General features: G+C 41.5%; 1 protein-coding gene across 3 annotated transcripts; it reads right to left on the minus strand.

Annotated features, from left to right (window-relative positions):
• Positions 1-179: 179 nt before the first annotated feature.
• CCDC112 (coiled-coil domain containing 112) lies at positions 180-26,435 on the minus strand. 3 transcript variants are annotated; one of them, XM_048849429.2, is made up of 11 exons: positions 26,267-26,434; positions 23,979-24,103; positions 21,717-21,838; positions 14,127-14,248; positions 10,550-10,639; positions 6,925-7,000; positions 5,415-5,805; positions 3,535-3,951; positions 2,599-2,694; positions 907-1,025; positions 180-829 (listed from the first exon to the last, which is right to left on the minus strand). In XM_048849429.2, the coding sequence occupies exons 3-11, from the start codon at positions 21,779-21,781 to the stop codon at positions 799-801; spliced, it is 1,407 nt and encodes a 468-aa protein (XP_048705386.2). In that variant the 5' UTR covers positions 21,782-21,838; positions 23,979-24,103; positions 26,267-26,434; the 3' UTR covers positions 180-798. The 3 variants fall into 3 exon arrangements, with proteins under 3 accessions (XP_048705386.2, XP_048705385.2, XP_048705383.2); XM_048849428.2 differs by lacking the exon at positions 23,979-24,103 and adding an exon at positions 24,136-24,311; XM_048849426.2 differs by lacking the exon at positions 23,979-24,103 and having other exon boundaries at positions 26,267-26,435.
• Between the last annotated feature and the right edge of the window lie 6 nt (positions 26,436-26,441).

A 26,441-nucleotide genomic window follows, 5' to 3' on the forward strand; every position in this document is an offset into this window, starting at 1 on the left:
AAAGATCTATTCCCAGCTTCAGCATTAACTAGCAGTGTGGCTCAGGTCAAGTCACTTGCCCTGCTCTTCAACTTCCCTTTCTATAAAATGGAGAGAACACCTACCATTTGTAGGGCATTTTGAGATTCTTGGATGAAAGGCACTACACATAACAAAAATAGCATTACTAAAACAAGAACTAAACAAAATAAATATTTATTTTGCAAAATAGCATTGTCAAATTGTCAAATAGCATTGTCAATATCCAAGTCAAATTAACACTAGTACAAAAGTTTGCATAGATTAGTCATTCTATTATCACTCCATCCAATTGAGAGACATCTTATTTGTTCAAATATAAAAAAACCCAATCTTTTAAAAGTTGCTAATTATGGACACAGATATGTAGGAGCAAACATGAAGGAACTGAGACCCAGCATTTTTGTTCATTAAAAATACTATTTCTTCCATTGTTTCCCCAAGTGACTATATTATATATGGTCTAGGGTTTAGAATAATGTGTAAGAATGGCAATTTTGATATAATTGTTGTTCCATGACATTATCTACAGTCACCTTTTTATATTCTGTTATTTCAGTTTCAAATTTATGGGATTGTGAATGATATGCCAGTTATCAAATACATACCATAATGAATACACTGCTAACATGACAAAAAATTAAATGGTCAGAACTTGAAACCCATGTAATAATACACAATATTCTTCATAACATAAAAAAGTTTTATGAAAATTTCTAAGGACCCAGTTGGTAACTTTATTTGTATGTAATTCATCTTCCTGTATATGCAGATGTTCAGCTATACCCCTTGCCTCCAGGTTGGGATAGCCCTATGGGAAAAAATAAGGATGAATAGCTGGTTATTAAGTCTATTTTAAAAACGTATAAATAGAAGTCTTTTTCTTACCTATGTGGAATATGTAAAAGTGGCTGCACATCTGTTGGTCCAATCTTTTTTGTGCGTTCCTCCCAACCCTTGGTAGGTTTGTACAGTCTAGATGGGTCCCTGGTTACGTGAACTTCAACCTGTCAACAATACATTGTTATGCAGGGGGAGAGGGAAGGACAGTTGGGCAGTCACATCAACTCTTGAAGCTGTTGGGTGTGAAGCTGCCGGGTGTGAAGCTGCCTCCCATTCAGGCTACCCTGGAAGCTGCTTTTCTGAATAAATCCCTGGTATCAACTTGCTTACTTGTCTTCTACCTCTTTTGCATAAAAATAGACTGCAGAATGTGCAACTGCATAACCTCCTGGGCAGTATACTAGTCCAGGTGATTAGACTGAAGATTTGTACTGGGAGATATCAGAAATGCCAGTTAATGGAGCTTTCTGGTTGATAAAGTGCCAGATAATTTTTTTTTACTTGTATCTCACCCACCTTGTCCCTCCTCTTTTTTTTTTTTTGGCGGGGGGGGGTGGAGGAGTGGGTGCCTTTCTGATAAACAATGCAGGGACAGGGGATTGATTAGATTGCAGCTGTAGGTCTGTGTGAGAGTAATGCGGCAAGAAACAGCAGAGCAGCACACAGATTAAACAGCAAGGAAGCCCCATACTGAGTCAGAGGAGGACTTATAATGTGACCATGAGAAAGACACAGAGCGCTTTTGGGTAAAATGCTGGCTGGAAAACAGCTTGGAACTGTGACCAAAGAAACTGTTTCCTGCTGTCTGATTCCTTGTGCATTCAGGAAAACTGGACTTTGTGTACATTCTTTGTAAATAAACAGGATTGCATCAAAGAAATACTTGGACTCCATTATCAATTTCTCCTAACAGAACAAAATTTGTAAGACCCCGATTACCGGCTAACAATAGGAAAAAACAGTGCCTTTCCATTTGTCACAAGAAATAAGTACATTGGCTAGATCAACAGCATAAGGAAGGTAGGAGTGTGCCTGTATGATAGTCCTTCCGAGAAATGCAATAAATCTCATTTGTGACAAGAGTCTTTGGCCCACATGGGGCTCACTGCAGGATTGATGCTTTTGCTCCATGTGCTTATGGACAAGAGCAGGGACAGTCTGTCTAACATATTTTCCCCCTCTCTTAATTCTTAGTAAAATTTGTGCAGGAAAAAGGTGCAGGATTGGAACCCTGAAGACTGACGTCCACTATAAATTGACAGAATGAGCAGCAGCTACTGGATGCTCAACATTTGTGAAAAACAAGCAACTTATTTTAAGTGCCTAAATAAGGATTCAGGTGCTTAACTTCAGGCATCCATAATTAAAAATTTTTGCCTTGGTTCATGTGTGTTTTGATATCTTTATCTGTTTTTAAACCACTAAAGATAGTTATTTAAACACATTTCAAAAGGAAAATAAGTGTGTTGTTCTTTTTAACAAAAATTATGCGCTTTTTCCACTATAAAAAGCCAAGACTTTTCCCATTCTGAGGTGGGTTGTTTATTATTTTGCCATGACAAAAAAATAATCTTCAGCTGTAAGGGGTCATTTGGATAGGAAAAAATAATTGCCGTTTAGAAGAAAGCAGCCGAAAGAATAAAGCTGTTAAAAAAATAAATTACAAGCATGAAGATATGTTTCATCAGATTATAACACGAAAAATCAACCAATCAATTCAGTAAATATGTTAGTCACCTTCTCTCTTAACTTTGCCAGTCTTTTTTCTTTTTCTATTTTTTCCTCTTCTTTTGCCTGCTTTCCTAGAATCTTTAGTTCAAGTTTATGAAGATCCTGAAAAATATACCATGGATGAAATATTGAGCACTTTTGGGAATCAAAAAGAAAAATATGTTAAAGTACCAACAGGCTTTTCATATGATCAGAATTTATTTTGAATGCTTTAGAAACCAAATGTGTCCTAGATTTCACACTGTTTTAAGCACAGAAGTGACCATTTGATCATCCAGTCAGACCTGTACATCACAGGCCATTACATTTCACTCAGATACCACTGTCGGGAACCCAATTATTGTAGTTAAGACTAAAGCATTTCAGTCCTCCAGACTCTGAACTTTGTGTACCACAGGCAGAGTACAGGACAAAAAAAAAAAAAAAACCCAGGCACACAATTCAATTACAAGGCCAGTTTCTGAAATTTACCTTTTGGAAACAAACCCTTGATATTGTACTGTTATATATTTGCAAGATATAATTTCCATTTTTGAAAACAAATGGTAATTAAAACAAATATTGACAATGGACTGGTCCCCCACCTAGGCACTGATTCAGGAATATACTCAAGCATATACCTAACTTTAAACAGTTAATTAGTCCCACTGAAGGCAACAGGAGTACTCTTGTACTTTAACATTTGCTCAAGTATCTTGCTGAACTGGAACACTGAGGAAAAGCAACAGAACATTATTTCAGACAAAAAGATGAGCTGTTCCCAAGATACAGACAGAGCTATCTTCATACAGATGTAGTTTGTGAATCAAAAAGAGCTCTTAAAGTTGAAATAATTGTTATTGATAATCAACTCCCTCGTCTTCCACACATTCTAATACTATGTCTACTCTGTACCACACATCCAGAAGTTTTGAAACACAAGTGAGGGATGTGACTACTCACTCGCTCTTGAAACTTAGAAATTTTTTCTGCAGCAATTCTCTTCCTCTCTTCCCTTTCAGCCTCCTCCCTCTTCTCCTTTTCAAGTCTTTGGAGCGCCTCCTGTTCCTCCTTCTGCCGAGTGTACTTTTCTAACAGTAGCTTCAATTGGAACTGGCGCTGGCGTTCCTTCTGCTGCTTTTTCTCTCTCTCTTCTTCCTCTTTCTGTCGAGATGCTTGTTTCATTGTAAATTCTATTTCTTTATGTCTTTTCCATTCTTCAACTGCTGCTTGTTGCTTTTTCCTTTCCTCCTCTGCTTTTTGCTTCTGAGCTGCTTCATGTTGAAGATTTTCTGTCTTGAGCATTTCCTCTGACTTCTGTTTCTGCTTTAAGATTTCTTGTTTTTCTTGTTCCTTCTTCATTTTCCACTTTTCAATAGACTGCACAAGAACAGTAAGAAAAAAATTCCTGTACTTCTTATAAAATCTTACTCTTCCAAGAAAGGATTATTTCCAAAGGAGAGAATCAGGGGGCAGAAAGGTGCGATCTAAGGAGAAGACTAGGAGATAAGAACTCCAGAGCAGTAATTCCATCTCTGACATAGATGCCTTTTTACCTTGGCAAGTAGCTTACTATCTCTTAGTTTCACCACATATAAAGTGTAAACAACTATTTATCTACCTATCCTACAGTTTTTGAAGTTTAATATCTATAATAATTTGAATATAAAAAGTTTTATGGCATTCACATTCTGTAGAATAATTATTAGGCTCCTTAGTTAACTAGAATCAGATGTTTTTCACTGTGCAAACATTTTTCAATTCTTTTTATATTTTTTATAAAATATAAAAGTAAAACCAAACTTTTTTCTTAAATAAATCTATGTTTATGCCAACTTATCTATTACCATGAAGGAGACCTAGGTCCAGGACCCTCCTCCAAATGTCTGTTTTCAGAACCAGTGGAGCCAAGGTTTGTTGCAACTGTCCTAGTCCTTCTCTCCCCGTCCTCCCCCCACATCTGTCTTGTCTATTTAGACTGGAAGTTCTTTGGGGCTGAGACTGTCTACTACTCTGTACAGTGTTTAGCACAATGGGGCCCCATTTTTGGTTGGTTCTTAAATACGCCTACAGTAAACATGATTAATTGTAATATGCTCAGCTACTGCACACGGCACTCCAACATGTGCTTAGAGCAGGGATCAGCAACCTTTGAGAAGTAGCGTGCCAAGTCTTCATTAATTTAAGGTTTCACGTGCCAGTAATAAATTTTACATTTACAGGGGACCCCCCTGCTGGTCTGGGGTTCCGTTTGCCGCCCATGCTACTGGTCTGGGGTCCCGACCGCTGGCCCCGCTCATCCCGCTGCTGGTCTGGATGCACGGAACCCTGGACCGGCAGTGGGCTGAGTGGGGCCGGAGGCCAGGACTCCAGCTGGCAGGGGCCGGCAGACAGAACCCCAGACTGGCAGTGCGTGTGGTACATGGAACCCCAGACCAGCAGTGCACTGAGCCGCTCAGCCCGCTGCCAGTCTGGAGTCCCGTCTGCCGGCCCCGCTCAGCCCGCTGCTGACCCGGGGTTCCGTCCATCCAGGCTGTCAGCAAGCTGAGTGGGGCCGGTGGCCAGGACCCTGGCTGGCAGTACCACTAAAAATCAGCTTGCATGCCACCGTTGGCATGCGTGCCACAGGTTGCCGACCCCTGGCTTAGAGCATCATCTGCTGATCATTCCTTAGAACACCACCAGCAGAGTGAAAATTTTAAAGAGAATTAGTTTTCTGCAGGAAAAAAGCAGTCTGCCATCATAGCTGGAGGTGGATGGAAGAGGGTGAAAAGCGTGTGTGGCTTTTAAGAAATACACTTCTTTAAAATACAAACATACTCTGAATCTTAAAATTCTCTTACCTCTTTTTTTCTTTCCTCTAAAATCAGAAATTCTTGATACCATGTCTCATGCTGTTGAATATCCTCTTTTGTTCTTCTAGAGAGAAACTCAAGGGCTTCTTCTATATAGGATGGCTTTCCTTTATGTTTTGTCCATACTTTCAAAAAGTGTTGATGATCATAATCATCCCAGCCTCCTTGTCGTCCTCCTGTTTGCTGAAGGAACCTTTCAAATTCTATTACTTCTTTAGGTAGATGATTTTGCAGTGTTTTGTCTACTGGAATCTTACCTGATGGCAACTTGAAAACTCTTTCTATGGCTGAACTACCCAGTGCCCATGTGTCAATTTTTTTCTGTAAGGCACTGAGCTCATTAGTAGCAGTCTTCTCCGCCTTCATAAGCTCTTCATATCTAAGTAAAAAAAACAAATAAACAAACATTGATTTTTAAATAAAAGATCAGACAATACCCATGAGTTCACTTGAAACAGACTTTGTTATTATTCAATTCCCAGACAAACACTGTGGTAAAATGGGACTAAAGTTGAGATTAAGTATCACTAATTTAGTGTAAAATAAATTACAGTAGAACCTCAGTTTTACAAACACCTCGGGAATGGAGGTTGTTCGTAACAGTGAACGAAACGTTATGGTTGTTCTTTCAAAAGTTTACAACTGAACATTGATTTACTACAGCTTTGAAATTTTAGTATGCAGAAGAAAAATGCTACTTTCCCTCCTTTTTAGTAGTTTACATTTAACACAGTACTGTGCTGTATTTGCTTTTTTTGGGAGGGGGAAGGGGTTGTCTCTGTTGCTACCTGATTGTGTACTTCAGGTTCCAAATTAAGCGTATGGCTGACTGGTCAGTTTGTAACTCTGGTGTTGTTCATAACTCTGAGGTTCTACTGTATAGAAATTTTGTAATTATCCCCAAACTAAGCATTATAAACCCAGGAAAGTCAGAGTTAAGGTTACTCTTAAAAGAGAACTAGATGGAAATGCACAGTTGGGCTCCCGAACAACCATAATCCTTTCCTATATTGATGCCATTGGGAAGGCAGGGAGATAGAAAAGAAAAAAAAAATGTGCCTTTAAAAATCAGTTTCATCTAATCCAGATCCCCACTATTGGAATGCCTTTACCATATTGCATGATACTACTATAGGTAATCTAGTCTTAAAAAGAAAAGGAGTACTTGTGGCACCTTAGAGACTAACAAATTTATTAGAGCATAAGCTTTTGTGAGCTACAGCTCACTTCATCGGATTCATCCAGCTGTAGCCACAAGTACTCCTTTTCTTTTTACGGATACAGACTAACACGGCTCCTACTCTGAAACTAGTCTTAAAAGTTTGCTTTGAATAGATGTTTACTTAAATGATTAATTACAGAAAAAGGAAATAAAGAAACAGGATGGAAAAAAGGAAGAGAAGAGTGATTTATACCATACATTTAAGTTAAGTTTTATTTTGGTTTTGTGCAACTGATTTCAGTTATCTCAAGAACTGAAAAGCATGTAGAAACATACATTAGTCGCTGTTCTTGTTTAAAACCATTTATTGCATTTTCAGCTTCTTCCATCATTTCCCTGAGCTTTTCAACAACTACAAAAAACAGAAAGAGGAGTAAATATCAGTTTCCCTATAGCTTAATATAGCTTTTATATGCTAGACCAGGAGTCGGCAACCTTTCAAACAAGAAGGGCTTACGGATGCGGGCAGCGCACGGAGACCCGCTGCCTCCTTCTCCCCAAGGGGCATGCAGAGACATGCCAGCAGCCAGCCACTTCTGGGAGTGGCATGGGGCCAGAGCCCTGCTGCGCTGCCGGACTGTGAGCTGCCTGTGGTAAGTGCCTCCCGGCCAGAGTCTGCACCTCGCCCTCAAGAAACGGTTGCCCTCAAGAAACGGTTGCCCGCAATGGGGCAGCCAAAGAGTTGTGTGTGGCTCTGGAGCCACAGGTTGCCAACCACTGTGCTAGACACAAGAAAATGTGACATTTCTTAATAAACTAACATGAAGAATAAAGATATATAGCAAAGCAGGAAGTTTCTACTTAAAACATATACATCCCATACAGCCTCTACTTCATACACATCCCCAATGGGCAAAACAATCTTTTACAAAATTAGTGACAAATATGGATATAGGTAAAATCGGATTTCCTGAAATGAAACTATGCTATAAAAATGAATTAATAAATAACTGATGATACAAGGGAATTCTTTATTTGTATTGTTAGAGTATTCTATTTGGAGTAGACATGCTTTTATTCTTCTTCATCCTTCTCTACCAGGAAACTTAATGCTGGTGAAAAGAATGTGACTGAGAGCCTTAGTTTCCAATCCTACAACTGGATGTGCAAGGATGGGCCCTTACAAACTCATGGAGTCTTGAAAAGTGGAAATATGAGAGTATCAGGTGAAGTCAGTGGGACTTCTAGCAGGTATACAGGTCTGCCGGCACGCTTCCCATGTGTGCATCTGGGGGTGAGGGGGGGCAATTGCCCCCCAAACAGAGGTGAGGCATGGGGGGCACATGGGGTTACGTGCCACTGCCCCCCTCCCTCCTCATTTCTGAAAATGCAGAGCAGCCCAGCTCTGAGGCTGCATCTGGTCTCAGGCTCCACTGACTCTGCAGCTGAACCCAGCCTCCTCGGTCCTACTACAAGTTGTGCTCCCCTTCTGTGTTCTGGGAGCCTTCCTATTTTCTGTGGAACAGCGAGTTCCCACAATGGGGCTGGGTAAGTGATGGTGGGGGAAATGAGGGAAGGGGGGTGAGTGGAGGAGGCAGTGGGGAGGGAAGGGAGGTGGAATAGGGCAGGGGGAGAGGAATGTGGGAATAGGGGGGAGGGGGAGGGAGAAGAAAAGGGGATAGGGGAATATCAGGGGGAAGCAGGATCCTGGCATGCGGCATCCCCTTGGCAGCAGCTGGGGCTCCCCCATTAAGCAGGCCCATCGAACCCTCACCCTGACAGGCCCTAGCCCCCTACATCTGGACCCCTCCGACAAGCCCCGCTCCCCCAGCACCTGGACCCCTGAACCGCCAGCCCCATCTCTCCACACCCAGACCCTGCCCCCCACGAAGCCCAACCACCATTACCTGGATCCCCTGCAGAGTCCCATTGCATCCGGAACCCCCACTACAAGCCCCTGTGCATCCAGATCTCCCACTGTGCTGGCCACACCCAGATTGCCTCACACAGAAACCTCTCACCCCACACCTGGATCCCACCACACTAAGTCCCTCCACACTTGGATCCTGCTGGGCTGAGCCTGCCTACCCACACCTGGTGCGCCTGGCACAGAGGGGCAGAGCCCCGGGGTGTTTCTGGGGCAGGCCCAGACCTCGCACTGTGTTAGGGTCAGATGCAGCCTCACTGCCTAGTCCCTGTACTGGGGGAGGTAGGGGCTTCGGGGTGATCTCCCAACATAATGCAGCCAGTGGCCTGTGCTCCCCACTGCCATGCTGAAGCCACATTTATTTATTGACAAATAAAATTTGCAGAATTTTAAAATCGTGCACATAATTTTTAATTTTTTGGCACATAATTCCCTCAGGAGTAACTGATTTAATTAACCCAGTGGAAACCCTTGTGTGGACACACTTATTTCAGAGTAAGAGGAGCCCATTCTGGATTATCTTGAAATGATTCCCAACATAAGAACCAGCTTTCTCATGTTACCCTGCCAATGTGCCTCAGTCTTGATTTGGAGACAGCATCTCTAGGGGTGAGACTCTTAGGCTTTGTTTAATAAGAAAGTTATAGGATAGTACTTCTTCACACAACACACAGTCAACCTGTGGAACTCTTTGCCAGAGCATGTTGTGAAGGCCAAGATTAAAATAAGTTAATGGAGGATAGATCCATCAATGGCTATTAGCCAGGATGGGCAGGGATACAAAACCATGCTCTGACGTGTCCCTAGCCTTTGTTTGCCAGAAGCTGGGAATAGGCAACAGAGGATAGATCACTTGATTATTACCTGTTCTGTTCATTCCCTTTGAAGCACCTGGCATTGGCCACTGTCAGAAGACAGAATACTGGACTAGATAGACCATTGGTCTGACTCAGTATGGCTGTTCTTATGTTCTTAACTATAGTCAAACAAGTAAAAAGTGATTATCCCCTGTGGTCACAAGGGAGTTCACTGATTTAACTAGCTTTGTTTTTAAAACCCAGTCAGTTAAATTGGTACAATTTCTCATCAGACAAGGCCTTCATTCAGATTCATGTTTTTTCAATCCTTGGCATCCTTGTTGACAGTTTAGCAGAGAGACCAAGGTAGATGCAGACATTTGCAGATAGAAATTGAGTTAGATCAACAACATAATTAATGGTTTCAGAGTAGCAGCCGTGTTAGTCTGTATTCACAAAAAGAAAAGGAGTACTGTGGCACCTTAGAGATTAACAAATTTATTTGAGCATAAGCATAATACCTTTTTCCACTGAATGCATCCGATGAAGTGAGCTGTAGCTCACAAAAGCTTATGCGCAAATAAATTTGTTAGTCTCTAAGGTGCCACAAGTACTCCTTTTCTTTTAACATAATTAATGTAAGCCACAAAACCTTGAGCTGAAGACAAATCTTGGTCTCTAATCTGGGCTACATTTGTGAACTAGTAAGCTACAAATGCATGGCTCTCTGATTACCAGTGCCCCAAGTGTTTCACTTATCTAATCCCCGAAGTGTGCTTTATTCATTATCAACAGAATATTCCAGTTTATATTGGTACAGATGGCCTGAAAATGTAATTCCCTATGGCCCTTGCTCAATGTCCTCAGCCATCAGATGGAAGAGAGGCACACGACTGTATCTAAGTCCCAAAAATATACTCATTGCACTTAGCATTACAGTACAATTCAAGAAGAAGGACATGAACTTCAGCACAGAAGGTACCCCACCCCCAATAGGCTGCAGGGTCCCAGGCCAGTGCCAACAGAAAATAAGGAGTTCCACTTAAAGATGATCTCAGGTAGCCTCCAGCCTTTCCTGACACTCCCCTCCCTTCTCAGATTCACAGAAGGACAGGCAGAAAGGACATCCAGAGCCTGCACTGATGGCACAAGCAGAGACTTTCCCTGCAACACAATTATCCAAGAAAACTTTTGTCTATAAAAGGCAAGTATTTCAAACTTCATCAACAAGACTTACATTCTGGTGTAGGCTTCACATCTTTCAATTGTTGTTGAAGTCTCTTAACATTATTGTGTATTTTTGCTAGTTGTTGCTGGATTTTAGCTTCTGTGGAAGAAAAATAAGTTAATTAGTCATGTTAAAAGTTTAATTATACATCAAATTGAAATTTCTTGCCCTTACCCACAAAGTCATGTAGCCCCGACATATCTGGTCTGGACACCTTTCACATCTTCTCTGACGCACCCTCCCATGCCAACAATGATGCTAGCAAAAATGTCAGTATTCATCTTCATCATCTTCTCATAGAAGCAACTCCATCCATTGTTTCATTCTGCCCCTTGTGCTGGGAACACCAGTTCTGACTCTGTTTGAATAGACACTTCCCTTGCCCCATTCAAATCCCTCCTACTCACCTCTGTCATAAAGCCTATAAAATGCGGAGGGGAGGATAGATATCCTTAACAAACAAAACAGCACCATCAAACTGTGTACTAACTTTACTGAGGAATATGATCTTATTGCTATCTTTGCCCTTCTTTTCCCTGCTTTGTGTGTTTAGTTAGACCCTAACATCTTAGGTCATGTTAGTTTGTATGCTCTTCGGAATATGTAATGTGTCTACAGATGCTCCCCGACTTACGTAATCATTCCGTTCCGGAACGCCTTGTGTAACTCGAATTTTGCGTAAGTCGGAAACACATACCTGACCATTACACCAAAAACAAAACAAAACAAAAAACCAACCCCTCCTATTTCTAGCTTACGGAACTTTTTCCATAAGTGCGGATTTGCGTAAGTTGGGTCTTGCATAACCCGGGGAGCATCTCTACAGGCCGTCCTTAGGATTTATGGGGCCCTATGCAGTATTATTAAACTGGCACCCCTATGCCCGACGGCAGCCCGAGCTCGCAGCCTGGTGGCAGGTGGGGAGGGACGAGACAGCAAAGGATAACGAGATGCCCGGCCCGTCTCATGGTGGTGGAGAGTCACAGTTCCCTGCAGAGACCCCCCATACCCTCTCCCTCATGCAGAATGGACATGCAGAAGGTACCTAATTAAAAGCAGTAAACTTGAGAATAAAAAAGGTCAGTCACAGGTTTTTTGATATGCTCTGAAGTTTATCAGATATTTATTTGCAAAAACTTTGTAGTAAGTTGTAGTCAACTGTCCTGCTGAATACAACATTAAATATTATGGAATACATGATGCAGCTCTCCTCTGTTTTACATTTTCTTAATCAGTATTTCTAAGCTGATTTTATATTTTAAACGTACTCTTAAGCCTTCATAAAGTAATCATTCCAGATGACTACATATTTAACTCACTGAAACAAAGACATTATTTTAAATTAACCAGTCACAGAGGTTTATAACAATGTTCATAACAATGTTCATTGCTTTTAGAAAAAGGGAACACTAATTTACTTTCTGTGATCTCCATAACAATAGATATGTTTATGAAATTTCACCAACTTTAAAAAATATGTTTCCAAAGATTTTAGGCATAACAAAGGATTTTATATCTTACTAAGGTAATGATTTTGGTGGAGGGTTCTCTTAAAACTAGTTCATCAGATAGTCAGAAGTAATGAAAGGGAAACTCTTTGTCCAGCTATCTGGAAGAAAAGAAGTTTTGTCCCTTTAAAGGCTCTCTTCAATTGGGGGCTGGGGAGAGAGGGGGGAAGGGAGAAAGGGATGGACAGAAAGGACAGGAAGACTTTGGAAGCACTTTTTTTTTTTTATTTAAAAAACTATATGTCTGAAGATCCAAGCATTTAAGGCTAAAGATGACTGTGCATCTAAAAATCTATGCAAGGATTTTTTAGAGTTGTGATTTTATAATCTTCACCAATTCACTAATGAAATATTTTTAAAGCAAATTTTAAACTAAGGTCCTGTAGACACATGTTCTGAGTAAATATTACAGTAATGCACAACTGTTTTTGTCAGTAAATTCAGAAACTGACAGTATATACCTGGGGTTTGGCAAATGCCTGTTAAATAGCTTCATTACCCCTTGAATGGCTCTTTAACAGTTTCATTGTTGGGTTAATAGGTCTGGCAGGCTGGAACACTTTTTCACTTTTAACTACTAGATCCCCTCCCGAGGAAGACTCACCAGGCTGTAGCAGCCAGATGTGAGAGCTTGCAGGAAGGGTCGAACAGGGATAGGAAAGCCGGGTGGATGGACACTAAGACCCAGTGATGCCACAAATTTTCAGGTGCCCTACGCAGATGTATATGTTGCATATGCCTACGGACAGCCCTGCGTCTGTACTTATTTTGTGAGACACCTAGCACATCTTTGGGAGTGCAAAAAATAATTTAAAGATTTTGTGTTTTGGGACTTTTTGAAAATGCCTATGTCCAGTGATGGTGTCACCTTCCCTGAATGACACATCAGGTCTTTTATGAATATGACAGGTTTCAGAGTAGCAGCCGTGTTAGTCTGTATTCACAAAAAGGAGTACTTGTGGCACCTTAAAGACTAACAAATGTATTTGAGCATAAGCTTTCGTGAGCTACAGCTCACTTCACTATTGGAGTATTCAGTATTTCCACTTCATGTATTGGATGCATTTAGTGGAAAATACAGTGGGCAGATTTATATACACAAAGAACATGAAACAATGGGTGTTACCATACACACTGTAACGAGAGTGATCACTTAAGGTGAGCTATTACCAGCAGGAGAGCGGGGAGTTGAAGGGGGGGAATAAACATGGGGAAATAGTTTTACTTTGTGTAAGGACCCATCCACTCCCAGTCTCTAGTCAAGCCTAAGTTAATTGTATCCAGTTTGCAAATTAATTCCAATTTAGGAGTCTGTTTTTGAAGTTTTTCTTGTTGAAGAATTGCAACTTTTAGGTCTGTAATCGAGTGACCAAAGAGATTGAAGTGTTCTCCAACTGGTTTTTGAATGTTATAATTCTTGACGTCTGATTTGTGTCCATTTATTCTTTTACGTAGAGACTGTCCAGTTTGACCAATGTACATGGCAGAGGGGCATTGCTGGCACATGATGGCATATATCACACTGGTAGGTGTACAGGTGAACGAGCCTCTTGATAGTGTGGCTGATGTGATTAGGCCCTATGATGGTTTCCCTCTATTTCAGGAGCATTCAATGTGTGAACCAGCTTCTGCAGGCCACTCTGCAACGAACATACCTTCTTATGCTGTTGTCTATCCTTACCAGGCCTGGAATAAATAACTGGACATTTCAGTGCCTGGATTCTCTAGGACCCACCTCCAATGCTTCAAGCTTCTGCAAATCCAGACACTGAAATATTCTAAGATCTACTTCTTTTTAAGTGATCAGTGTGGGAGACACTGAGAATCCTTGATTATTTTGTGGTGCTGTCATAAGTTTATTGTACATTAACTAAGCTAGATTAAATCTTGTTATATTTAGGTTCATACTTTTTGACTCTTCCACAATACTGTTTTTATAGCGCACTCTCTCTTATAAACAGTACATATACAGTAGCAAAAATACTTTCATGGGTCAGTATCAGAATTTGCTTTGTTCTATGAGCTAATACACCACTTAAGTGTGTGACTGTGGACAAGGAAAGGAACAAATATCCTACTTTCAGCTTTCCTGTTGTTAGTCATTTTATGTTCCAGTTCTTCCAGTGTGCTGTATTCCACCCTGCAATCACTCTTCTTGCTGTAGAGATGGCCATTTTTGTCTTTTTCTATATTCACAAGTCTGGGGGAAAAAAAGTTGCTTGGCTTTGAAATCATATTTTAAAATCACTTGAAAATTAATTAAAAATATAAATGCACAGTCATTACCATTTAGAAATTACTTAGACTAACTAGTGGTCATTATTTTTGATTGAATAAGTTAGTTTTGTACAAGTGTATCGTTACAGAATTTAAAAACTGGGCTTTAATACAGGGAATATTAATCAGAATAGCTGCTTTTAATTTATCATGTAACTAGAGTGTTATCACTTGGAAGGATTAGATTTGAAAGACCTGGAAGGATTAGATTTTTATCGGTAAATGTCAATGAATTAAAAAAATCAGGAACATCCTTTGCAAGATTTTTGCTTTGTGCAGGCCAGACAGTAAGTCTGACAGAAGCAATTAGAAATCTGGTACTCAACAAAGGCAGACTGATGTACATTTCTGCTCTTCGCTTCAAAAAGATCATGCTAAATGGTGATTTTATATCTAATGGCCTTCGGGTCCTTCACATCCTTTAAAACTGTCTCACTTTCTCCCTCAATTTATAACTACCTTCTTTACACTCAAGATTCTGCATCTGATGAGCCTTATAGACTATGTACTGTTAGATGCCACTTTCTTCCTCAGAAGTGGCCACACTTCAGTAGTAGATGAAGTGGTCCTTACTTATCCATTATCTGCCTCATAGGGGTGTGACTAAGCGTTCTGAGAAACAGATGAAACTCATTACATACGTAGAGCCCAACCTGTTTCCCCCTCTCCCCTCTGACATTCCCTGCCATGATTATCCAGTGGTTAGGGCACTAGCCGAAGAACTGGGAGACCTGGGTTCAATTTACTGCTGTACCACGGATTCCCTGTGTGACCCTGGCAAATCATTTAGCTTCTCTGTTCCTCAGTTCCCAGTTTGTAAAATGGGGATACCAGTACTTCCCTACCCTACTTGAGTGTTGTGAGGATAAATATATTAAAGTTTGTGAGGTGCTGAGCTACTACAGTGATGAGGGTTGCACAAATAGAAGAGTTAGACCTCAGTCAGGGGTTTTACCAGTACTCTCGGGGGATGGAAGGGAAGGAAACAAGTGGTTGGTTGAGAATAAGCAAATAGAAAGCTTGGATTTAAGATTTAGTTAGAGGCGGGGAAGTCTACTGCCTTGAAGCTGTTGCTAAAACTGCTCCCAGACAATGCTGCAAATCCCAGGCCAGATTAATTATGTAAGTGGCTAGAGTAATATGTGTTTGTTTCAAGGTTTTTATTTTTTTCAGTTGGTATCTTTAAGTTGTAGGGTTATTATTTTCTAACTTTGTTTTTCTATTTTTGTAAATAGAAGAGTCAAAGGAATCTACTCCTGTAGGGTTCTATTTATATTTTATGTTTAGTGTTTAATATTTCATTTAAAAACAATAACACAATATTATTTGTGTTCAGCATCCTATTTAGTTTTCCTGATGTTTCCCCAGCAAAGCTGAAACCTGCTAAAAAAACATTTATACTGTTCTTGGACCAACTGAAAAGGAGAGAATGGATGTTCTCTGAGGAAATGAATGGATTAAACCAAGAAAGAAGAACACAGGGGTAAACTAAAATACATTTTGGGGCATGAATTCTGGTATGCAGGACACTAGATTAAAAATTAATTAACATGGTTGTCATCTAGGATAGCAGTTCCCAAATTCTGTAGACAAATAAAGTCCTTGGAACACTTTCCCAGTCAGCTGCCTGGTTTCACAATGACAATTCTTTTCTCTGTCCTCCTGCTGGATCACATTAAAGGAAGCTAAAAATACATTAAATACCTCCCTATTATTACTTGTCTATGTGACAAATTGATGTAGTTGCCACAAGGCTGTTATTTGATCATCAACGGAAGGGGAGGTCTTCCAAGTAATCTTGAATGAGGGCAGAGATAATAAAGAAATTATCTTGTTGACTAAGACTGCGGTTCACACTATAAAAATGTATAAGAACTGATCTAGGTGCATAGTGCAGTGCCAGCAACCCTTACAAAGAGCTATCACTGAAAGGCTGAGCACAGCATGGTGGAAGAGAGCAGGGAGGATGAACTGTACTAATGTAGTTCCATACATAGGTGGAGCTGTAATGTAGATGGACAGATTTGCTCCAAAGTAATGTGCTCCCAATGCCTCTGCAACAACAGTGTGATTGGAATGTGGATACGAGATGTTTTAGAGATATTAAAGGTGCTTGAAATTGCTAACTTTGATAGTGGCATTTTTTTATTTTTAAATACACAGATCCATAACTAATTTTTGTTTCTTTACTGTGGTCAATGGTGTAACAAAATATACTTACACCCAGAGTCCGAAACCGTTACTCATAGTGGGTAGCACCTTGGTACCTTGATTTCAGTGGAACGACTTGGGGATCAATGGATTACTCAGTGTAATTAAGATGATCAGAATTTGGCCCTTGGTGAATTTGAACAATGGGCAACTCTCTCATAGTTCATGAAGGTTTTTAGGTCTGTTTAGTAGCCTCATTTATCAACAAACATTCCTAAGTATTAAACCTTCTTAATATAGCTTCTGCTAAGGTAGTTCAACTTTTAGAGTTCCAACAATAACTGCATCCCCTTATTGTTTTAGGCTACTCTGACCCTAAGAGCACCCCAAGCCCAGAGGACAAGGGGCTCCCTAGTATCTAGCAATTAGCCTCAGCTAGTGTGACCAGCTGATTCTGATTGTATTCCAATTTACTGTTGTCATAATCTGTATTTAAAAAGTGTTAGGGAAGGTATCATATGCAAACTGGTAACATGCTGGTCATTAATATTATTGCATGGTATATGTACAGTAGTATGTGAAAAATTATAAATATGGACAGCAAGAAAACAGTCTACAAATGCAGCAGAAGCAAGAGGAAGCCAAAGACAGGATTAGACCCGTTACTCAATGAGGAGGGGAAAACAATACCAGAAAATGTGGAAATGGCAGAAGTGCTAAATGTCTTTTTTTGTTTCAGTTTCCACCAAAAAGTTTACTAGCAACTGGATATTAACTTAATGAATGACAGTGAAGGGAAAGAACAAGTTAAAAATTACTTAGACAAATTAGATGTTTTCTAGTCACCAGGGCCTGATGAAATACATCCTAGAGTACTCAAGGAGCTGACTGAGAAAATATCTGAGCCATCAGCGATTATCTTTGAAAAGTCATGGAAGATGGGTGAGATTCCAGAAGACTGGAAAAGGGCAAATATAGTGCCAATCTATAAAAAGGGAAATAAGGACAACCTGGAGAATTACAGACTTGTCATCTTAAATTCTGTACCCAGAAAGATAATGCAGCAAATAATTAAGCAATCAATTTGAAAACACCTAGAAAATAATAAAGTGGTAAGTAACAGCATGAATTTATCAAGAACAAATCATGTCAAACCAACCTAACAGCTTTCTTTGACAGGATAACAAGCCTTAAAAGGGGAAGTGGTAGATGTAGTGTATCTTGACTTTAGTCTGTCTCCCATGACCTTCTCATAAACAAACTAGGGAAATACAACCTAGATGGAAATACAACCTAGATGGAGCTACTACAAGGTGGGTGCAGAACTGGCTGGAAAACTGTTCCCAGAAAGTAGTTGTCAGTGATTCATCGTCAAGATGAAAGGGCATATCAAGTGGGGTTCTGCAGGGATCAATTCTGGGTCCGGTTCTGTTCAATATCTTCCTCAATGACTTAGATAATGGCATAGAGAGTACACTGATAAAGTTAGCGGATGATGCCAAGCTGGGAGGGGTTGCAAGTGTTTTGGAGTATAGCATTAAAATTCAAAATGATCTGGACAAACTGGAGAAATGGTCCAAAGTAAATAGGATGAAATTCAATCAGGACAAATGCAAAGTACAGTGGAACCTCAAAGTTATGAACACCTTGGAAATGGAGGTTGTTTTTAACTCTGAAATGTTCGTAACTCTGAACAAAACATTATGGTTCTTTCAAAAGTTTACAATTGAACATTGACTTAATACAGCTTTGAAACTTTACTGCGTAGAAGAAAAATGCTACTTTCCCTTTATCCTTTAGTAGTTTTTATTTAATACAGTACTCTACTGTATTTACTTTTTTTCCCCATCTCTGCTGCTGCCTAATTGTGTACTTCTGGTTCCAAATGATGTGTGTGGTTGACTGGTCGGTTCGTAACTCTGGTGTTCATAACTCTGAGGTTCTACTATATTCCACGTAGGAAGGAACAATCTGTTGCACGCATTCAAAATGGGAAATGACTGCCTCGGAAGGAGTACTGCGGAACGGGATCATAGTGGATCACCAGCTAAATATGGGTCAACAATGTAATACTCTTGCAAAAAAAGCAAATATCATTCTGGGATGTATTAGCAGGAGTGTTGTAAACAAGACACAAGAAGTCATTCTTCCACTCCACACTGATTAGACCTCAACTGAAGTATGTGTCCAGTTCTGGGTGCCACATTTCAGGAAAGATGTGGACAAACTGGAGAAAGTCCAGAGTAGCGCAACAAAAATTAGTAAAGGTCTAGAAAAAATGACCCATGAGTGGAGATTGAAAAAAATGGGGTTTGTTTAGTTTGGAGAAAGATGCGGGGGGGCGGGGGACAACCATGATAACAGTTTTCAAGTACAGAAAAGGTTGTTACAAGCAAGAGGGAGATAAATTATTCTCTTTAATCTCTTAGGACAAGAAGCAATGGGCTTAAATTGCAGCAAGGGCGTTTTACACTGGACATTAGGAAAAAAGTTACGGTCAGGGTAGTTAAGCACTGGAATAAATTGACTAGGGAGCCTGTGGAATCTCCATCATTGGAGATTCTTAAGAGCAGGCTAGAGAAACACCTGTCAGAGATGATTGAGATAATACTTAGTCCTGCCTGAGTGCAGGGAACTGGACTAGAAGACCTCTTGAGGTCCCTTCCAGTCCTACTATTCTATGATTCTATGTGTTGGAAATATGTTTTTAAAATGTGTTTGGCAAGTAAGGCTGAAGTCACTCCACCCTAGACAAAGGAATGTGATCCCACCTGCTTGAAAGTGTCTCCAGTATAAATTGAGCAAGGAGAGACAATGTAAGTACATTTACATAAAAGGCAAAGTCAATAAACTAGCCAGTGGAGGAGTATGACAGAACATACCTCTGTGTCCACATTCTACACTATTGTAATAATCATTGCTCAAAGTATGCCTTGTGAGGTATCATTTGAAAACTTATAATTTTCTGGTCATTACTATCCTGGTAAAATATCTGTGGAAACATTGTATGTGAAGTTACAGTAGAACCTCAAAGTTACAAACATCTTGGGAATGGAAGTTGTTCGTAAATATGAAATGGAATCATAACTCTGAAAAAAACATTATGGTTATTCTTTCAAAAGTTTACAACTGAACATTGACCTAATACAGCTTTGAAGCTTTACTATGCAGAAGAAAATGCTGCTTTTAACAGTCTTAATTTAAATAAAACAAGCACAGAAACAGTTTCTTTACCTTGTTAGTTTTTTTTCCTTTTCCTTTAATTTTTTTAGTAGTTTATGTTTAACGCAGTACTATACTGCATTTGCATTTTTCTTTTGTCTATGCTGCTGCCTGGCTGCATACTTACAGTTCCAAATGAGGTGCGTGGTTGACCGGTTAGTTCGTAACTCTGGTGTTCGTAACTCTGAGGTTCTGCTGTATAAGATTCCACTGTATGGTTTTAACAACATTTTTTATTAACATGTTCCAAACTGCGGTTAGCAAACAGGTTTGTCTCAAACAAAGGAATGTATGCTCTGCTTAATTTGCATTTATGCAGTAAACAGCCATCAAGCAGGAAAGTGAGATAAAGGAAGTTCAAAAAGGTGAGGAAAAGCAGTAGGGAACATCCTTCCCCAGAGACTCTTTGCCTCCTGAATCTTAGCTGGAAATGTTTTTCAAGAGGGGGACTGAAACTATAAAAAGGAGAGAGAAACACTCTGAGATCCCCCCCTGCTCCTCCACCTGCCCATTGCATTCATGCACCTGAAGCATTCATTGGATTTTGGGAGAAGCGGTCCTGACCTAAGAAGTTTGGTCAGTAAGACTGCAAAAAGCATGTGGTGAGGAAACTTTGCTCTGACTTTAACATAGTTTGTTAAGTTAGGCAGCAGTTGTATTTTATCTTTATTTTTCTCGTAACCATTTCTGATTTTTATGCCTTGTCACTTGTACTCACTCAAAATCTCTGTAGTTAATAAACTATTTTATTGTTTTATCTAATCCAGTGGGTTTAAATTGAAGTGTCTGGGAAACTCCATTTGGAGTGGCAAGTTGCGTGCATATTATAGTATTTCTACTAAAGAAGTAATGGACTTCATATAAACTGGTATTGTCCAGGAGAAGGGTGGGCAGTAGAGGACATTCTGAGGGAAAATCCAAGACTGGGAGTGTCTTGGGGTCACACAGCAGTATGACCAAAACTAGTAAGAGCCAAGGTATGGCTCGCTGGCTGCAGCACACAGACATAACTGGGAGTGACTAGCATGTTGGAGGCTGTTTGTGAGCAGACCAGGCTGGAGGCTACAGAAGCAAAGCATTGTAAAAGGTACCCCAGGTTAGAGGGCAGGGGTGACAGCTAATCATTAGGCTGGACTGTATCCTGGTAGGTCACAGGGAGATATCCTCTAAACTATCTTGACGGGGGCAACAGACTTCAAAAATTAACATGGCATCAGCTGCCTGGTGGACACAGCAGGCCTCCTGGAGTCCCCAAGGAGGGCTTCCTGAGTCTAAAAACAAAGATAACTTTGGAAGATATAAGCAAGGACAGAGAGCCATTTTGATATCCTTTACTGGGCAGATACAAAAGACTAAAGCTCTTGTACATCCGAGAAAAGTGGAGGGTTGAAAGGGGCTTGAAAGTCTCTGGAAACTGGCTACAGCTGAGAAATCTACTTCAACCAAGACTCTAGTTAGTTAAGTTAGAATATGCTTCTAAAACTAAAACCTTACTTTTGTGTGTAACCATGTCTATCCTTATATTTGGTATCACTTAAACCTCATAGTGGATAAAGTTACTTTACTTTTACTATAATCCAACTCAGTGCTGTGATAGGATTAAGGATTTGCCAACCCCACTTAAGTTAATAACCTGCTGTGTATTGTCTCTTTAAAGGAGCAGCAAAACGGATACGATTTTGTGAGTTACAGTAAGTAGAGGCTGTGCACTACAGAAAGATGTCTCTGAGGAACTTGGGAACTGGAGTTCACTGACTGTTAACTGCTATGTAAAGTTTGGACTGGCAGAGTCTTGAAGAGTTTGCTGGAAAGGTAGACAAGCTGGTGTGTCCGGAACTTGACACACAGCTTAGCAGCAGCAAAGCTCTCACTTGCTGAGGCTGAGAGGGTTAACACAGCAGCTCAGAGTTCTGTAACCCCTGCTGATAGTCACAAGTACTAATCTTAAATCACCTCAAAAGCTGTCACCCAGAGCAATACCATGCAGAATGTGTTTATGGTTATATTCTTTAACTTACTGATTTTTTAGTTTTTCTGCTGTTCTTATGAATTCAGCTTTCTTAGTTTGATCAGCTTTAATCATCCAGTTCTGAAACTGAAAGTGTTGACCGGAATCTAGAGTACTGAAAGAGCAGTCACTCTGTACAGAACACAAAAGAAGGCATTCTTTATTAAGAGAAATTAGTCTTGTATCTTTAAACAATTATTCATTATCAGTAACACGGTAGCTAAAAGACAAACACATACTGTGGACGTGATTTACTACTGTGTTACTTCAGTTTTACACTGAACTCAACTGTTCAGTTGTGTAACTCAACTGATTTTAGTGGAATTACACCAGTGTAAAGCTGATGTAATGCAGTGGTGAATTGGGAATTGTATCTGTAATATGCTCTTAAAAAGAACAATAATACAATGTTATATCACTACAATTAAACAGTAGTTGTCTGTAATAGGAACTGCCACTCTGGATCAGACCCAGGGTCCATCTAGTATCCTCTCTGACAGTGACCAGTACCAGATGCTTCAGAGGAAAATGCAAGAATCTCACAGTACACAAATGTGGAATAACCCTCCCCCCGGTCTCTTCCTGGTCTTATCCCTCCAATCATTGGGGATTGGCTTAAATCCCGAGGCATGAGGTTTAACAGCCCATCCAAATTTTTTTTTTTTAAAACCCTGGATATTCTTGATATCATAGCTACTAGTAATTTAGTGTGCAGTTTTGCAATCCTCACTCACGGCCTACAAAAAGGTTGACAACAGTTAGGCTGCTGATGTGCTAAGACCACTGTCTATCATGCTGGCCAGCATTGTCTCATTGTTTCTTGGTGCCCCCTACCCATCTGTTTCACTTGTTGTCTCTTGTTTTATACTTAGATTGTAAACTCTTTGGGGAGGGGACTATCTTTGTTCTCTGTTTGTACCTAGCACAATAGGGTCTTGGCCCATGACTGGGGCTCCTAGGCGCTAGTGCAATACTAATAAATAAGAATGTTGAGAAACATTGATGTGGGTAATCCCATTTAAGTTAATAGACAACCTGACAAAGCGATACCTAAATTTGAGTAATGGCTGTAAAGATAAGGGCCCTTAGCTCTTACATAGGCAGGTTCAGTAGTATTCCAAGATCAGTGACTGAATAAGCATTTTCCCCCCTTAGACTAAGCCTACCTAAAATCAGCACAGTGTAACAGGTTAACAAGCATTAGGAGTTCTCTACAGGAAAAGTCATCCTTAAAAGTTAATGACTTCTCAATGGGAGGGTGAGGAGAATCGAACCCCCATGACCACTGCAACTGGAAGAAAACTTGACTATTTGGCTGGGAGCTTATTAAGCCATATAGAGAATAAATGTCTCCTCTGCTGCACAGTTGAATTAATCTGACTACTCCAGCTAAAGAGTTATTTATTGGAGCATCTGAACTAGCATCACATTAGTAGAAATGCCCCGCATTCTGTGTATTAGGGTTGCCACATTTTTTTCTACTGGACAAATACAAACTGGAAAAAAATGGAAATAATAAGGTGTGTACTAAACAGACTGCTTACTGGCTTTGATCTGCTTGCAATCTTTCATCCCCTATTTCCTTCACCAATATTTTCTCTATTTAGAGTGTGCCTTGGAGGAGGAATGCTATCCTTATATCGATCTGTAAAGTGCTTAATGAATTGTTGATACTATAAAAATAAATATCAACAAAAACATTACATGCTGAGATGAACTTCGGCATGGAATGCTAATGCATCATCACAAGCTGAAGACAAACAAAAGTTAAAATAAATTCAGCTCCTTGATCATTATCTAACCATGTTTATTTAAAGCACCCATGCTCAAGCAAAAAGTTTACACTCTGTAATCAAAGTGGATTATAAAAGGGTTTGGCCAGCCAGCATATACAAGGGCAAACTATGTCATAACTGGATTTTTAAACGAAGCATTTTCTATGTCTACTTAGATTGCAGCTTTGTTTTTTAAGCACTTTGAACTGAAGTTTGCCATGTCCATGATATATTTAAAGAGGTCACTCTTCAGAAACTATAAAAAATGACATCATGGAGTACCATGTTTATTATGCCTCCGTGATTGCATATCAAATTTGATCAGTTTGGAAGACCATGAGATGGTATTGGAGTCCCAGGTGGCATAATTTAGTCAGCAGTACTCTTATTACTGTGATCATGCAGTGGAAGAACCCAGCTTGACTTTTATTCATCATGCCACAGTCAGTCACTCAGCAACCACTGAGATTCTGATCTCTGTAGAGTTAAAAACCTACATGACACCTGTGGGAATCCTGCAGTTCTGTCAGTTACATTATATTATCCAAATGCTGGAGTGGAGATACAGAGTTAGGATTATCAGTTGGAAGCCAACAACACAGGACATCGTACCGGAAAAACCCTGCAGAACACAAGATGAAACCAAGAACTAACCTTCAATCACATACTTTAGGAACTTCTCGAGATGAGGTGGGTGAAGTAATATCTTCTATTGGGCCAAACACAGAAGTTGGTCCAATAATAGATATTGTCACCTTGTCTTCTAATATCCTGGGACTAACACTGCTACAAGACTAAATACAACTTAGATCAGCGTGGAGGCCGCCTCTCTGAAGACATCCATGCAGTGTGCAGCGGTAGTCAAAAAAGCAAACAGGATGTTAGGAATCATTAAAAAAGGGATAGAGAATAAGACAGAGAATATCTTATTGCCCTTATATAAATCCATGGTACGCCCACATCTTGAATACTGTGTACAGATGTGGTCCCCTCATCTCAAAAAAGATATACTGGCATAAGAAAACGTTCAGAAAAGGGCAACTAAAATGATTAGGGGTTTGGAACGGGTCCCATGAGAGGAGAGACTAAATAGGCTAGGACTTTTCAGCTTGGAAAAGAGGAGACTAAGGGGGGATATGAGAGAGGTATATAAAATCATGAGTGGTGTGGAGAAAGTGAATAAGGAAAAGTTATTTACTTGTTCCCATAATATAAGAACTAGGGGCCACCAAATGAAATTGATGGGTAGCAGGTTTAAAACAAATAAAAGGAAGTTCTTCTTCACTCAGCGCACAGTCAACCTGTGGAACTCCTTGCCTGAGGAGGTTGTGAAGGCTAGGACTATAACAGGGTTTAAAAGAGAACTGGATAAATTCATGGAGGTTAAGTCCATTAATGGCTATTAGCGAGGATGGGTAAGGAAAGGTGTCCCTAGCCTCTGTTTGTCAGAAGGTGGAGATGGATGGCAGGAGAGAGATCACTTGATCATTACCTGTTAGGTTCACTCCCTCTGGAGCACCTGGTATTGGCCACTGTTAGTAGACAGGATACTGGGCTGGATGGACCTTTGGTCTGACCGAGTATGGCCATTCTTATGTTCTCCCTAGGGGGGCACTAAGGAACATTCAGGGTAGCCAGGCCAAACAGCCCCAGCTCTGCCCCAGCCGTGGCTCCCAGCCTCCACCCCTCCTCCCCCCGGCCTTGGCCCCTTCCTGCCCCTGACTCTGCTCCCAGCCTCAGCCCTGGCTGTGGCTCCCTTCTGGGCCCCAGCCCAGCTCCCAGCTGTAGCCCCCTTACTCCTGTCTGCCCTCCCCCCAAGCTACAGCTTTGCTCCTGGCCTCACGGGGGGGACACACAGCAGTAAGGGGTGGCACAACTGTTAAAAGTTTGGGGACCACTGACTTAGGTACTTCTAAAGAGCCTATCACTGGGGCATGTAATATCAGCGTGATGAACAACAGGACAATCACGTAACAGGGCAGAAAAGTTCCAGAGCAGATTGAACTGGCTATATACAGCGTTGCTGTAGCCAAGTGGGTCCCAGGATATTGGAGACAGGGTGGGTGAGGCAACAGCTTTTATCAGGCGGATTTCTGTTGGTGAGAGACAAGCTTCCCAGTGCCCCCACAGGGCTCTTCTTTAGGCCCTCAGCTGGGCCAGGTACTTTGGAGGGAAAGCGCAATGGAAAGGCGCAGAAGTGCGGACTGATTTGGGGTGCAGCACTGATGGGGGGAGGGGTTCTGGCACAGCTCCGGTCCCAGCACAAAACCTGCGAAAGCCTGGATTTTTTTTGGGGGGGGGGGGGGGTCATCTGACAATTTTCGCCACTCGCCGGCCGCTCTGCGGCCCCCGCCCCGGGGCGCAGGGCGGGGACGGTGGGGGGATGGGGGAGGGGGTGTCACTGTGGCGGCCGCGAGCTGGGCAGGGGCCGGGACGGCAGGAGGCGCTCCCTGACGTCACAGAATGTCCGGTAACTGCTGTGACCGCAGCGCCGCCCCCCACCCCCACGACTGCACGCGCCCCAGCTACGGCGGGCGAGCGGGGTCCAGGGGCGGCCCCGGACACGGTCTGGGCCGCAGCAGCGTTTCTCTGGCAGACACAGGGCCCGTTCGGAGCCTCCCCGCGTTAGCGGGGCCGGCCTCCCTCCCTGGGCTCTCTCCCCGCCGGGGGAAGCAGGGAACAGCCCAGAATCCCTTTGACAAGGATGAGCCGCAGCGAAGTCACTGCCCCGAGGCGCGCTCTCATCGCCGCCCGGCGGGAACGGCGCTGCCGGCGGGGCCTTTACCTGCTGCTGCCCGGACGCCGTTGCCACGGCCGCCATCTCGGAGGCCAGCACGGCTCCCTTCTTCGGGGAGGGGGGTTACGCGCGCTCCGTCGGGGTCTCAGGAACACGGACTAGGGGCAGGGCTCCACAGGGCGGGGCTTTGCTCTGGCGCGCGGGCGGCGCGCTCCTACCGGGG

The sequence above is a fragment of the Caretta caretta genome, chromosome 5, assembly GCF_965140235.1.
Source record: "Caretta caretta isolate rCarCar2 chromosome 5, rCarCar1.hap1, whole genome shotgun sequence".
NCBI lineage: Eukaryota > Metazoa > Chordata > Testudines > Cheloniidae > Caretta > Caretta caretta.

Bases quoted from the DNA above. Each gene is read 5' to 3' on its own strand.
- CCDC112 (XM_048849426.2), bottom strand. From the start codon at position 26,302: ATGGCGGCCGTGGCAACGGCGTCCGGGCAGCAGCAG. The intron at 21,839-26,266 runs GTAAAGGCCCCG...TGTTCTGTACAG, and splicing joins CGGCGTCCGGGCAGCAGCAG to AGTGACTGCTCTTTCAGTAC. The intron at 3,952-5,414 runs GTAAGAGAATTT...GTTCTTGTGCAG, and splicing joins TAGAGGAAAGAAAAAAAGAG to TCTATTGAAAAGTGGAAAAT.